This window comes from Onychomys torridus, chromosome 4 (assembly GCF_903995425.1).
Source record: "Onychomys torridus chromosome 4, mOncTor1.1, whole genome shotgun sequence".
NCBI classification, from domain to species: domain Eukaryota; kingdom Metazoa; phylum Chordata; class Mammalia; order Rodentia; family Cricetidae; genus Onychomys; species Onychomys torridus.
Window position 1 is genome coordinate 11,940,050 of NC_050446.1, and position 13,445 is coordinate 11,953,494.

The 13,445-nt window shown below is 51.6% G+C and overlaps 1 protein-coding gene across 2 annotated transcripts; it reads left to right on the forward strand.

Moving 5' to 3' along the window:
- The first annotated feature begins 6,505 nt into the window (after window positions 1-6,505).
- Slc2a6 (solute carrier family 2 member 6) lies at window positions 6,506-13,200 on the forward strand. Of its 2 annotated transcripts, XM_036183592.1 has the most exons (10): window positions 6,506-6,663; window positions 7,188-7,350; window positions 8,384-8,590; window positions 9,161-9,260; window positions 9,754-9,962; window positions 10,226-10,378; window positions 10,933-11,041; window positions 11,374-11,559; window positions 11,758-11,903; window positions 12,519-13,200. In XM_036183592.1, the coding sequence occupies exons 1-10, from the start codon at window positions 6,575-6,577 to the stop codon at window positions 12,672-12,674; spliced, it is 1,518 nt and encodes a 505-aa protein (XP_036039485.1). In that variant the 5' UTR covers window positions 6,506-6,574; the 3' UTR covers window positions 12,675-13,200. The 2 variants fall into 2 exon arrangements, with proteins under 2 accessions (XP_036039485.1, XP_036039486.1); XM_036183593.1 differs by lacking the exon at window positions 7,188-7,350 and having other exon boundaries at window positions 6,600-6,663.
- The last annotated feature ends 245 nt before the right edge of the window (window positions 13,201-13,445 follow it).

A 13,445-nucleotide genomic window follows, 5' to 3' on the forward strand; every position in this document is an offset into this window, starting at 1 on the left:
CCCACCCACAAGAAGACTGAGCTGATGGAGACTGGACAGTTGCAAGTCTATGAAGATTGCCTAATCTGAATCACAGCACACAGTCTAGGGAAGGACTGGTGGGGAGAGGGTGCAGCCACCCAAAAGACCCTTCCAAAGCAGTAGTAGTGTGTGTCTTGGCTGGAAGTTTCTCCAAGTTGTCAAAACTCTTGAGTTAGAACTGAACGTGAGCTCTTTTTATTGTCTATAAATTACACCTTAATAAAGTTGGAGTCTTAGAGGGTTAGTTTGGTTTGGTTTGAGACAGAGTCTTACTATGTAGCCCAGGCTAGCCTCAAACTCAAGAAACCTGCCTACTTCTGCCTCCCAAAGGCTGAAATTAAAGGTGTGAGCCACAACTGACCCAATCTTATATTCTAGGTGGTTTAGAATGTTATTTCTCTGCAAGAGATCTGCAAGAGACAGATCAGAGCCCATTCCTTTGTCTTCCTTCCTTCCTTTGTCTTTCTTTATTCCTTTGTCTTTCTTTCTCTCTCTCTCTCTCTCTCTCTCTCTCTCTCTCTCTCTCTTTCTTTCTTTCTCTCTCCTTTCTTCCTTCCTTCCTTCATTTCTAGATTCCATTCTTTTGACCAAAAAAACAAAATAAAACAAGAAAAACTAAACCATGTAACCAAGTAGATTGAGAGGAAAGGAAAGGATGGAAGGAGGAAGAGAGGGAGAGAGGGAAGGGGTAAAATCTAAAGACAATAAGATGACTCAGTAGGTTAAGACACCTGCTGCCAAGACTTATGACTTGAGTTCAACCCCCAGGACCCACGTAGTCAAAGAAAAGAACTGACTCCCACAGTTGTCCTCTGCCCTCTCTTCACTGTCACTGTACATGCTTGTACACACATACATGTAATAATAAATAAATCTATAGACCAGCCCTGCTTGACAAGAAGGAAATAGTTTTCCATAGTGGGAAACAGAACCCTGCTTCCTTAGCCCACCTCCCTTTCACACAGCATCTTCACTCTTAAGGAGAACAATCAAGATACTTCTCCGTCCTTTAAAAAAAGAATCAGTGTGTTGCCAGGGTAACAGGAGGCAGAGTCCAAGCCTCAATGACCAAGGCTGCTAATGCCTGACTTTTAATAGCTGCCTAACAGTCCCCTCAAGAGGTAGACACTAAAATCACCTAGTGAGTTGATCTGGCTACTGTAGGCTGAAACAGGGTAGAAGGGTCTAGGTCTTCTGTCCTGCTGAACTTCAGGCCTTGGAGGAAGATCAGGGGCCCAGACTGATGGACTTATGTTCTCATAGGACCACCTGAGGTTAGATTAGCTCTCAACATGGGGTAAAGTGGCACTTAATGACACAGATCCAGAGGCAAATGGGATGGGTACAATATTACAGTAGACAGAACCTGTTCCAGACGTTCCAGAGACCTGGGTTCTTCTAGAGCAATGAAGATCACATCTAATTCCACAGATTTATCTATAGGCTGAGTGACCTAGGAAACAAAGCCACCACGACTTCGATGAGATCTCAGGAGATCAAATCCAGGGATGATTTTAATGGCCAGCATTGGGTTTTGCAGGGTGAGTACCAGTTAAAAGCCCACAACTGAGGAATTTACTGATCTGGAGGTAACATACTACTCAGAGTCCAGGCCAGAGAAACACATTCGGGCCCTTTAATCTGCTTATGAAGGGTTTAAACTTTCCCACCTTTACAACTGAATTTAGGTTTCAGTTCTCTAAGAGGGACAAACAGGTATCTCTCCCAACAAAGGGCCATTTATCAACAAATTACATTCAGGGACAAGGAAGAGCACGAACAAGTTCTGAGTCAGCCCCACAATATCTCAAGGACAGTTCCTGAAACCCCTTAAAACTTACCCAAGTATGTCCAAAGATAAAACCTCAGCCAATTGAAAGTATACTAATGTAACTGCTGCTTGCTTGACCAATTATGATTTAGATGACTTAACCATCCCTGAAATTCCCCTAGCTGTGCTCAAAGGGAGTCTGTACGCTCCTCTCGTGTTCATCATCATGTTGTACAAGTGGCTGATCCAGCATACACTGGCTGTTTCTGCAGAATAACTGCTCTTCATTTTCGCATACTATTTGAGTCTGGGGTCTTTCTTAGGCATCTTCTCAGACCCTTACACTTACAGCTGGAGTGGCTACCATGTTAGTAGCCCATAATCAGGATTTGTTGGGGGAGGCCTGTTCACAGAAGATCAGAGTGTCTGCCACTGACAGCCATCTCCAAGAGTCAGAGGCCAGTGTCCTGGTAAGAACTGACTAGAGTGGGTACTATCAAGGAGAGAACTTTAAAGTTTACCCAAAGGCTAGAAAGTTGTTCAGTGGTTAAGAGCACTGGCTGCTCTTCCAGAGGACCCTGATTTGATTGCCAGCACCCACATGGTGGCTCACAATCATCTGTAACTCCAGACTTGGGAAATTTGAGGTCCTTTTCTGGGCACCAGGCATGCATATGGTGCACAGACATGCATGCAAGAAAAGACCCAGACACACAAACACAGACCCAGACCCAGACCCAGACCCAGACCCAGACCCAGACACACACACACACAGACACAGACACACACACACACACACACACACGATTTAAATAAATAAATTTACCAAAAAACAAGTATGGCCTGCAACCCCAGCACTTAGGAGGGGAGTGTCCTAGTCAGGGTTTCTATTGCTCTGATGAAGCACCATGACCAAAAGCAGCTTGGGGAAGAAAGGGTTTATTTGGCTTACAATTCCGCATCACTGTTTGTCACTGAAGGAAGTCAGGGCAGAAACTCAAACAGGGCAGGAACCTGGAGGCAAGAGCTGATGCAGAGGCCATGGAGGGGTGCTGTTTCCTGACTTGCTTCCCATGGCTTGCTCACTCCATCTTCTTATAGAACCCAGGACCACCAGTCCAAGGATGGCACCACCCACAATGGGCTGGGCCTTCCGCCATCAACACTAATTAAGAAAACACCCTACAAACTTGTCTACAGCCTGATCTTTTGGAGGCATTTTCTCAACTGAGGCCCCCTTCTCTCTGATGACTCTAGCTTGTGTCAAGTTGACATAAAACTAGCCAGCACAAGTAGGCAGGAGTGATGATCAGCCATGCTTGATCTTGACAATGTAGTGACTTTGAGCCCAACCTGAGCTACAGGAAACTGCCAAAACGGGGGGGGGGGGGGGGGGGGGGGGGGGAAGAAGAGAAAAAGAAAAAGAAAAAAAACAACTAGAGGTCAGGACGGAGGTGATGTTTGAGCTCTGACTAAGGATTCTTTGATTTAGGGGAGTGGAACGTGCCTTAAGAAGGTACTCTATATCAGGTAATGCCCCTTCCAGTGACCTATATGTCTCCTCAATTCCTCAAACAGGAGTCAGTGGCCATCTTGTGTTGACTGTTTTCTCTCCATCTTTCTCCAATAGCTTTAGCTTCCTCTTGTCTCCTCTGTTCCTTCTCTAGACCTAGATGACAGAAACAGAATTTGCTTGCTTTATGTGTATGGGCACACTGGCTTTACCTTTAAATATATAAATTTATTTCTTATATATATGGGTCATCCAGCCTGGAATACTACCAAAGGAAAAAAAGGAAACTTGTCCCATGGCAGTAGGAACAGCCAGAAATGTCATGGGGTACAGACACACCCCTTTTGGAAAAGTACTTGAGTCAGGTTAGTATGGGTATAGCAGGGGCCAGGAGGACACTGGAGACAAGAGGAAGTGACTGGAGATGAGTCCTCCTGCAAACAGGAAAGTAAGGGAGATCCCAGAGGCAGCAGAGACTGCTAATGTGGAGGGAAAGTGTAAGCAGAAGGCAGCCTTGAGGGAAGAGTCCACACCGTGCCATGATGGAGAAGGAGATGTGTCACTGGAGTGGACCCACAAATGTCACCAGTACTTGCTCTGGCTTTGCTTTGGCTCCCAATCCTTGGCTTTACAAACTACCAATGGGGCAGGAGCCACAGAAGAACAGGGAAAGACGGGGAAGTGTGCCCTCTTGGTGATTTCACTCTTGTTTGGGGAATACATGAAGGAACTGAGAAAAAAGTAGGCAGAGGTGACCCTCTTCATGTTGGTGAAGCAGTCAAGTTCCCATAAGTAAAGGGACAATGACACTTAACTGCTGCCAGGCAGTGGTGGCGCACATCCTTAATCCCAGCACTTGGGACAAAGAGGCAGGCAGATAGATCTCTGTGAGTCTGAGGACAGCCTGGTCTACAAAGCATGTTCCAGGATAGCCAAGGCTACACAGAGAAAGCCTGTCTCAAAAACAAAACAAAACAAAAACCCAAAACAACAACAACAAAAAAAAAAAAACAACAGCAACAACAGAAAAACAAAAGCAAAAAGCAAAAACAAACAAAACACTTATCCATGGCTTAGTCTCAGCTGCCTTATATGTGAAATGTGCTCAATTATAAAAGCAACTGGGGCCAATGAGATGGGTAAAGACATTTGGTGGCAAGCATGAGGGTCTGAGTTTAATCCCTGGGACCCATGCAGTAGAAAGAGAGAACCACCTCTTGCAAGTGCTCCACTGACCTTCACATATGTATCATCACACACACACACACACACACACACACACACACACACACACACACACGACAAATGTGTTTTAATATAAAAGAAACTCAACTGTCCTGAGGCCTGGAACCATACACCAGCACACATGGTCAAGGCAGCACAGTACCTCCATCTTTTGTCATGGGTCTCAGTGCCCAACCTACAGTGCTAAGTTGGGGCAGGCTCCAGCCACTCTGTTTGCCCCCTTCCCTCACAAACAGATAAACATAAAATAAAAATAAATGTACATATCTTAAATTTTTTATGTGTGTGAGTGTTTTGTCTCTATGTACTCTATGTATTGTGCATTACACAAGAGCTGAAGCCAGAAAAGGGCACCAGTGACCCTGGAAATGGAGGTACAAAGGAGAGTTGTGTGCCACGTGTGGTGCTGGGTATCAAACCATAGTCCTCTGCAAGAACAGCCAGTGCTGGGGCTGGAGAGATGGCTCAGTGATTAAGACCAGAGTTCAATTCCCAGCACCCATATGGCAGCTCACAACTGTCTGCAACTCCAGTTCCAGGGGATCCTGACACCTTTGCACATAAAATAAAGTTAAATAAATTTTAAAAAGACAGAATGCCGGGCTGGAGAGATGGCTCAGAGGTTAAGAGAACTGGCTGCTCTTCCAGAGGTACCGAGTTCAATTCCCAGCACCCACATGGTGGCTCACAACCATCTGTAATAAGATCTTGTGCCCTCTTCTGGTGTGCAGACATGATATAGGCAAAATACTGTATACATAATAAATAAATAAATCTTTTTTAAAGAAAAAGACAGAATGTCATTGATTCAAAACAAACAACCAAAAAACAAAACCAAACAAACAAAACCCAGCCAGTGCTCTCAACCACTGAGTCATCTCTCCAACCTCTAAAATAAAATACAAACAAACATATTCTGAGCTTGGATATGCAATGAAATGCCACAGAAAACCCACACTCCCCTGTTAAGTTGCAGACACTCAAGGAAGACATGGGAAGCAAAGAAGAGGTCTGGCCAGGTGGGCTGTGGGAGCCGGGTGGTTTCCTGTCTTCTGCTGTCCTCTGTAGTGGTGTTTCTATTGTAGTAAAGAGGAACTGAGACTTCTACAATGCCCTTTACTGTTTTAATAGCCTGATCACAAAGGGTCAGCTTATAAACGTGACCAGGAAGTGAGTCCACTCCCATGCCTGAAAAAGTCCAAGGGGGAAATAGGCATCATGACAGACTTTTTTCCACCCCCCTGGAATGGACATCCAGACAAGTTTCTGTTTCGATTTTCCTTTATTTTGTCATTTTTATACCATTACTGGAATGGTTTTGAACAGTCCCAGGCTATTTCGACAACTAGGAAATCCCAGGGGCTGGGTATGTCGCTCAGAGATAGACTGTTTGCCTAGCGGAGAAAGGCCCGAGTTCTGCCCCAGCTCTCACCTGCTGGAGTTGCCCCTAATTGTCTCTGCTCAGGCCTCCTCCCCCTGCCACACACACCCAAAGCTATCCGGGTCAAGAGGGAAGCAGTGGAGTGGCAGATAGAGAAGTGACATCTATATGACAGGAGAGGGCACAGAATTATTAGGCCGTGAGACAAAATCCTCCGTGTGACCTTGGCGAGCTTCGCCTCTTTGGGTTTGTTTCCTCCGTAAAGCTGGACCCAGCCACGGATCGGTCCACGCCCTTGACACAAGCCTGGCGGAGTGGGGCTCAGTGGCCTAGGTCGCTGGTTCCAGGCCACCCGGACATGTGTCCGCTCGTGCCCGCCTGCCCTGCGCCCTGCCCTTGGAGCGGGTTTCCCCGGCAGAACCCGGGGCCTCAAAGCGCACGAGGACGGACGCGCCCCAGAGCCCGACCGCATCCTGCATCCGAGGCGTGCGGCCGTCCCATTGGACAGTACGGCCCTGCAGGGCCACCCTGCAGCCAATCGCTGCCGTAGGGCGGAGTTTTGCCTGCCGCGCGCTGGGGGCTCGGGCGGATGCTATAAGCGCTGCGGCGGAGTCCACCTTCTACTCCAGCCTCCGCGCTGACCATGCAGGAGCCCCTGCTAGGAGCCGAGGGTCTGGACTATGATACCTTCCCCGAGGCGCCCGCATCGCCGAGAGAGAGGACGCGGGCCGGGTGAGAGTCACAGGGCGTGGGGGTTGGGAGATTGGGGTGGTCTTATCTCCAGCAGGCTATCGGCACACATCTTGGGCCGTCACTGACTTCTGGTGAGTGGCTACCAAGAGTCATCTGGCTCTTTCTTGCCGCATGCTCGCAAGTCTTATTTAAAGAGCTGGTCCACCATAGAGAAGAGACTCTCTAAAGGAATACTGGGTGGAGTCCCCGCCTGTCACAGATAGGGATAGGATGAGGGTCTTGCCGGAAGATCACAGAACAAGCTTTGAGCAGCACAGCAGGAAGGAGATTCCTTTTCTGGAGAAAAAAGGGCCCCATCCCCAGCTGACACCCTAGGGATTTCCCAGAGCCGCTGCTCAGGCCTCAAGGAGGTATTAACTTGACTGGCCCTGGACCCAGGCTTCTGCCTGCTATCTGCTGAGCTGGATGGCCACGGGGCTCAGGGAAGGCAGCTGTCTGGGAACCCAGGATCCAGTTAAGAGGACTTGACCCTGGTCCTTTGGTTCCACCCCATCCCCCACCAGGGCCTTGCAAAACAGAAGGGTGTTCCTGGCCACCTTTGCTGCTGTGCTGGGCAATTTCAGCTTTGGGTATGCCCTGGTCTACACGTCCCCAGTCATTCCTGCGCTGAAGCTTTCTTCTGACCCAGCACTACACCTGAACAAAATCCAGGCATCCTGGTTTGGGGTGAGGCCTGTTCTCTAAGCCAGGTGGGGTAGTAGGGGAGCATGAACCCATTCAGCCTGTTTACCACAGGGAACTAAAAATCACCCAGCCTTGGCACCTCCCCTAGAGCCCCAGTACCCCTCCCTCACACACTCCTGTCTGCTACTGGTGATGGCAAGACCCATGAGGAAGTGGCATCCTGCAGAGATGTGGGGAGGAGCTGATGGGAAGATTTCCCAACCGCATACCCAAAGCCAGGCTGTCACAGCAGAGCTGGCATCCTCCTGGGTATCTGGAGGCGGGAACACCAGGTGTCAGAGGGATGAGAGGTGTCATCTGGAGGACAGAGTGTGGCTAAATAGAGAAGAGCCCAGGAGCCCAACACTGTAATGTTAGAATGTCAGTAGACCCTGAGTTAGAACTGCAACTTGACAACCACGCTGGAAAGATTTAGGGTTTCCTGAGCATTTCAAATGGGGTGGGCACGTGCAGGGCACACATAGCACATGCCAGATACTTTGTGAAACACTTTCACTCCTGGATCAACCTGTGCTCTTCCCATTACACAGCTAAGAAACTGAGGCTTAGACAAGCCAAGCTGTGTGTCCTAGTCCCACTGCTCATGAGTAACAGAGTCCAGGAAAATCCTTTATTCTACAGCAAATCCAATGACCCTTCCCCCCAAATCTTAAGGTCAGGACCTTCAAGTCACGGAGTTCTATTGGGTAGAATGGGAGCTATGGAGAATGCCTTTAATCTCAGCACTTGGGAGGCAGAGGCAGGATGATCATGATTTTGAGGCCTGCTTGAGCTCAGAAAAATAGTGGACATTCCTGGAGAGAGCCACTGTGTACAGGTGGCCCCACCACACCTCTAGAACAGAACAGTAGTCCTGGTACCCTCATATATCATCATCCACAGGCTGCTGTGCACTCCGACAGGGGCTCTCTACCCATGACTGCCTGGCTGCTGGGTCAGCCCTGGGGAAACCGTCTCTAGGCTCCGATGAGGGTGAGAACGCTTAAGGCCACTGTATCTTCTTGCACCCTTGCAGTCCGTGTTCACCTTGGGTGCTGCAGCTGGGGGCCTCAGTGCTATGGTACTCAATGACCTCCTGGGTCGGAAGCTCAGCATCATGTTCTCGGCTGTCCCCTCAGTCATTGGCTATGCACTCATGGCTGGTGCCCATGGCCTTTGGATGCTCCTGCTGGGAAGGACGCTGACTGGCTTTGCCGGGGGACTCACTGCTGCCTGCATCCCGGTAAGGCTGGATGTCTCCACTGACTCAGGGATGGTCTAGGCCACCCCTTTGCTCAGTGAGAGTGTGGGGGGGGTCCCATCTGGCCTCAGCCCCCTCCACCAAAGAAGCTGACATCATTGTCACCTAAAGCTTCCTATCCTGTGCTTTGACCTCAGTTCAGTGAATTGCTCAACAGAAGAAAATCTGCATTGAGCAAGGGATGTGAAGGGAAGTTCCTTCTCCCCCAGTACCCGCTGCTTACCTCATGCAGTCCTCCATACAGAAACCTGTCCTCTGGCCAAGCCCAGAGGAAAAGGGGGTCACTAGGAGAAATACAGGCACCTGTCCTCAATACCCTGGGCTTGGTTGGGTCCCAACGTCATAGTCCATCTGTGTGTCTCCTTCCCCACCCCCACCCCATCAGAGCTGAGTGCTTCTGCATACTTCTCTGCTAGGGAAGGGAAGGTCAGAGCTCTGGTCAGAACAAGACCCCTGTCAGCTTCTCCAGGCTCCCAGGTCCCTCTCTCACCCCTGTGGGCCCAGGAACATGCATTCCCACTAAAGTCTCAAGTGGGGGCCTGTGCCTTACAGGTGTACGTGTCTGAGATTGCACCCCCTGGTGTTCGTGGGGCCCTGGGGGCCACACCACAGCTCATGGCCGTGTTTGGATCCCTGTCTCTCTATGCCCTCGGCAAGTACCATCCTGCAATCCAGCATGCAGGTTCTGGAGATTAGGAGCCACAGGAATGGAACTCTCCCTGAAGGAACCCAGCACTGATAGGCAGGACACCTGGCTTCCTAGACCCTATGGGTACCACATCTCTGAGCAGTGAAGCCTGTCCAGCAGGAGCCTCAAACCACCTTCCCACAGCACTAAGGCTGTCTAGTATCCTGTTAGTTCATGAGAAAAGCCCATACACAAGCTTGCCAGCCTGGATGACCTGGGGGGGGGGGGGGCAGAGCCCAGCGGGGGGAGAGCCCCATGCCCCATGCCCAGCCTTCTCTACCTTTTCCATCATACTGAGACCATTTAAGGATATCACTCTAGTACCAGGGTCCAGGCAGTCTCTGCAGCATCCCCATTGACCCTACTACAGAGACTTGGGCAATCAGGTAAGGCTAGGCTGGGAGAGCAGTGAGGTTACTCAGAGGCCCAGCCCCTTCACCAAAGCTTCTCTCACCAGGTCTTTTGCTGCCTTGGAGATGGCTTGCTGTGGCCGGGGAGGGGCCTGTTCTCGTCATGATCCTGCTGCTTAGCTTCATGCCCAACTCACCTCGCTTCCTGCTCTCAAAGGGCCGGGATGAGGAGGCGCTGCAGGCGCTGACCTGGCTGCGAGCTGACTCTGAGGTCCACTGGGAATTTGAGCAGATACAGGACAACGTGCGGAGACAGGTGCAGTATGGGTGGGACTGGCTGATCAGGCCCCGACACACAAGGCTCTGTGTGGCCTTGGGCATTCACTAGGCCTGTTGGGTCTTGGTTGCCTTTCCTCAGAGTGGTTCTTGCTAGTGTGCAGAGCCCAGGCAGCCTCCAGAGGCTGGGTCTCTCTTAGAAGAGGGGAGAAGGAGGTCTCCCTTAGACCCACAGGTGCCAAGAGAGGGTGGCCAGGGCTGGAGAGCCTGGCATAGCCCCTCAGCAGCAGCTTTGTGTTCCAGAGTAGCCGAGTGTCATGGGCAGAGGCCCAGGACCCCCGCGTGTACCGGCCTCTTCTCATCGCGGTACTGATGCGCTTTCTGCAGCAGCTGACAGGCATCACACCCATCCTCGTGTACCTGCAGACCATCTTTGACAGCACATCCGTGGTGCTGGTGAGAACCCACCTGGCCAGCAATGCCCAGAGTCCCAGGAGGCTGCCAAGGAGAATACAAGCAGAGCAGCCAGGGAGTTAGGTGGTGCCGAGACCCAGACACCTCTGGTTCACACCCTGCCTTGATTAACATTTTCCTCAATTGAAGTTCAAGTGTTTTAAAATATACAGAATAACAAAGGAAAACGATTTAATAGAATGTGGAACTCTTGGGACCATGGCCCAGGCTCAGATCCCAAGTGGGGCCTCTGAAGTCCCCGAGAGCCCAGTTCCACCTCCAGGTTCTTCCTGCAGTGAAGTTTAAAGATGAGGATGGCTCAGGTCTACCATCATTGTCCAACCAGGGTCTGTGCCCACTAGGATAGTAGATATGCCTGTGCTGGGAAACCCCACAGAAAAGGGTTGGCTGCAGAGAGTACCTAGGGCTCGGTACATGTGATGGCTCATGGCAAAAGAAGACAGTGACCCTAGACTTAGGCCTGAGTACCCTGAAATGCATTAGGGTCAGGGCAAGATATGGGGCCAGGTCTCTCAGCCCAGTGCCCTGCCCCACAGCCCTCCCAGCAGGATGCAGCCATAGTGGGTGCTGTGAGGCTCGTATCTGTGCTGATTGCTGCTGTCACCATGGACCTGGCGGGCCGTAAAGTCCTGCTCTATGTTTCAGGTGAGTGTCCCCACTGTGAGGTGTCCCTCTTACTCCTACAGCCACTGTGTGGACTGTAATCTTCAGGCAGTACCCAAGCTTCCCTAGCACATGGTCCAGGACCTAGCAAATGGCAACTGCTCCAGACAGGTCTGCTAGAGCTCCAAGAGCAAAGGAGCCCACCCACCCAGCTCAGGAGAGTGGCAAGAGAACCTGAGCTTGCCATTCTGGGTTGGGGGTGGGGGCTTGCCCATTTCACAAGCCACCCTTGCCATCCAGCAAGAGGTGCTGTGGGGTTGGAAAGGGGTTCAAGCTTGGAGGATCTTGGTTCTGAGGGGTCCGTGTGTCCACAGCATCCATCATGTTTGTTGCCAACCTGACACTGGGACTGTACGTCCAGTTCGGCCCAAGGTCTCTCACCCCCAACAGTACTGTGGGACTGGAGATCATGACCCTGGGGGACACAGAGCAGTCCCCAGCTACATCCTTCAATTATCTTACTCTGATACCCCTGCTGGCCACCATGCTCTTCATTATGGGTAGGAACACCCTGGCAGTGGTGACACCTGGGATGGGCTGTTGGGGGGCGGGGGGAGACAAGGGTTCTATTACTGTCTTGGTTAGCCTAAGAGGTGGGGGAGCTGGAAAATAAGGCCTCCTTACAACCCAGGAGACACAGGCAAGGCAGCTTGAGCATCCCCAGGGCCTGAGCCCAACTGCTCCCCTCTTCTGGGCAGGCTATGCAATGGGCTGGGGGCCCATCACCTGGCTCCTCATGTCTGAGGTCCTGCCCCTGCGTGCCCGGGGTGTTGCCTCGGGGCTCTGCGTGCTGGTCAGCTGGCTTACGGCCTTCGTCCTCACCAAGTACTTCCTGCTGGCTGTGGTGAGTGTTTGCCCCCCCACCCCCAGCTAGAGTTCTCCATTAGCAGCCTCCCTTCAGCATGAAGAGCCCGGGCCCTTTACAGGCTAAGAATGGCCAAGTGATAGCACAACCAACCAAGGCCATTACAAGAACACCCTGGGAGGAGGGGAGTGTTTGGGGAAATCAGGTTACCTCCCAGCCCAAGGATACAGCCCAGATCAGCTGCATTATCTCTTGATCTACTGGATGCTAGTCTTCTTCTTCAGTGTAACCTTGCTACCTGACTATAGCATCGTGTGAGGTCCTTCCTAAACACACCTAGCTCCCAGCCCTGCAAGGCAGCCAACCCTAAAAACACCTGAATGCTGGCCAGCTCCAGACGCTACCAGGAGAATCCAGCTGGGTCAGCACCAAGCCAGAACCTGCCTCAGTGATGGAGGTTAAGAGGAGGGCTGACACAGCATGCTGCCCACCAGGCCCTTGTAGGCAGTCTGGGAGTAGTAGGGAAGGCTGGGAGGTTTCAGAGCAGAGCCGTGGCCAGATGAAGGCCCCCCAGGCTGCCAGTACTGGCTGAGCCTATGATGTTCTGGCTGGGACTGTGTGTTCAGTGACTCCCTCCCCAACGCCCCACTGCAGAATGCCTTCGGCCTCCAGGTGCCTTTCTTCTTCTTCTCCGCCATCTGCCTGCTCAGCCTGCTCTTCACAGGCTGCTGTGTGCCTGAGACCAAAGGCCGCTCACTGGAGCAGATTGAGGCCTTCTTCCACACCCGCAGGATGTCCTTCAGGCCCTAGTCGGGGCTTGCCTGTGAGGGGCCAAAGACTGACGCCTGCCTTCCGGAGCAGCCGCATCCCTGCCATCAGCCAGGACACATTTCCGCCTTGGGACAGGCAGTTCACCAACTATGGGGTTGGTAGGCCCCGTTCGGGTAGCCCGCAGTGCTGTAATACCAGTTGAGACCTGCAGGGGGCGCAGGCAGCCCAGCCTCAGACTGAGCAAAGGCTATGCCCAAGGACAAGGCTGTCAGGGGATCTGGGGTTTAGTTCCTCACCCCTACAAGGGACACTTCCCATGCAAGGCCGTGTTGAGGACAGGGAACAGGGATGGAGGTGGCAAAGTGGCCCTATACAGGGACATAGTTTCATCATGCTGTTCTGACCAACTGGCCATGAGGACACGGTCCTGCACCCACATGGGTCTGGGTATCTTGGGGCACACTGGACTTCCCAAGGCCAGAGTACAGGACCCAATCCAACCTTGGGCTACCTCTAGTCTGCAAACTGTTCACTGTTTTTCAAAATAAAAGGAATTGGGCCTGCAGCCTCGGGGAGGAAAGGAGAATGGATCTATACCAGGGAGAAACTTCCTACCCCAGTGCCCAGGCTACCCTCACACTCAGCCCGGACTGCCAGGGAACTCTGGCCGTGATCATAGTGCAGAGAAAGCAGCCGACACCATGGGGTTGAATGCCAGCCAGCTCACCCTCTACAGATAGGCTACTGTCTTTGAGACCCTGTGAGCAGGCTGACCAGGCTTGGCCCAGCTGACAGACAGGTTCTCCTTGT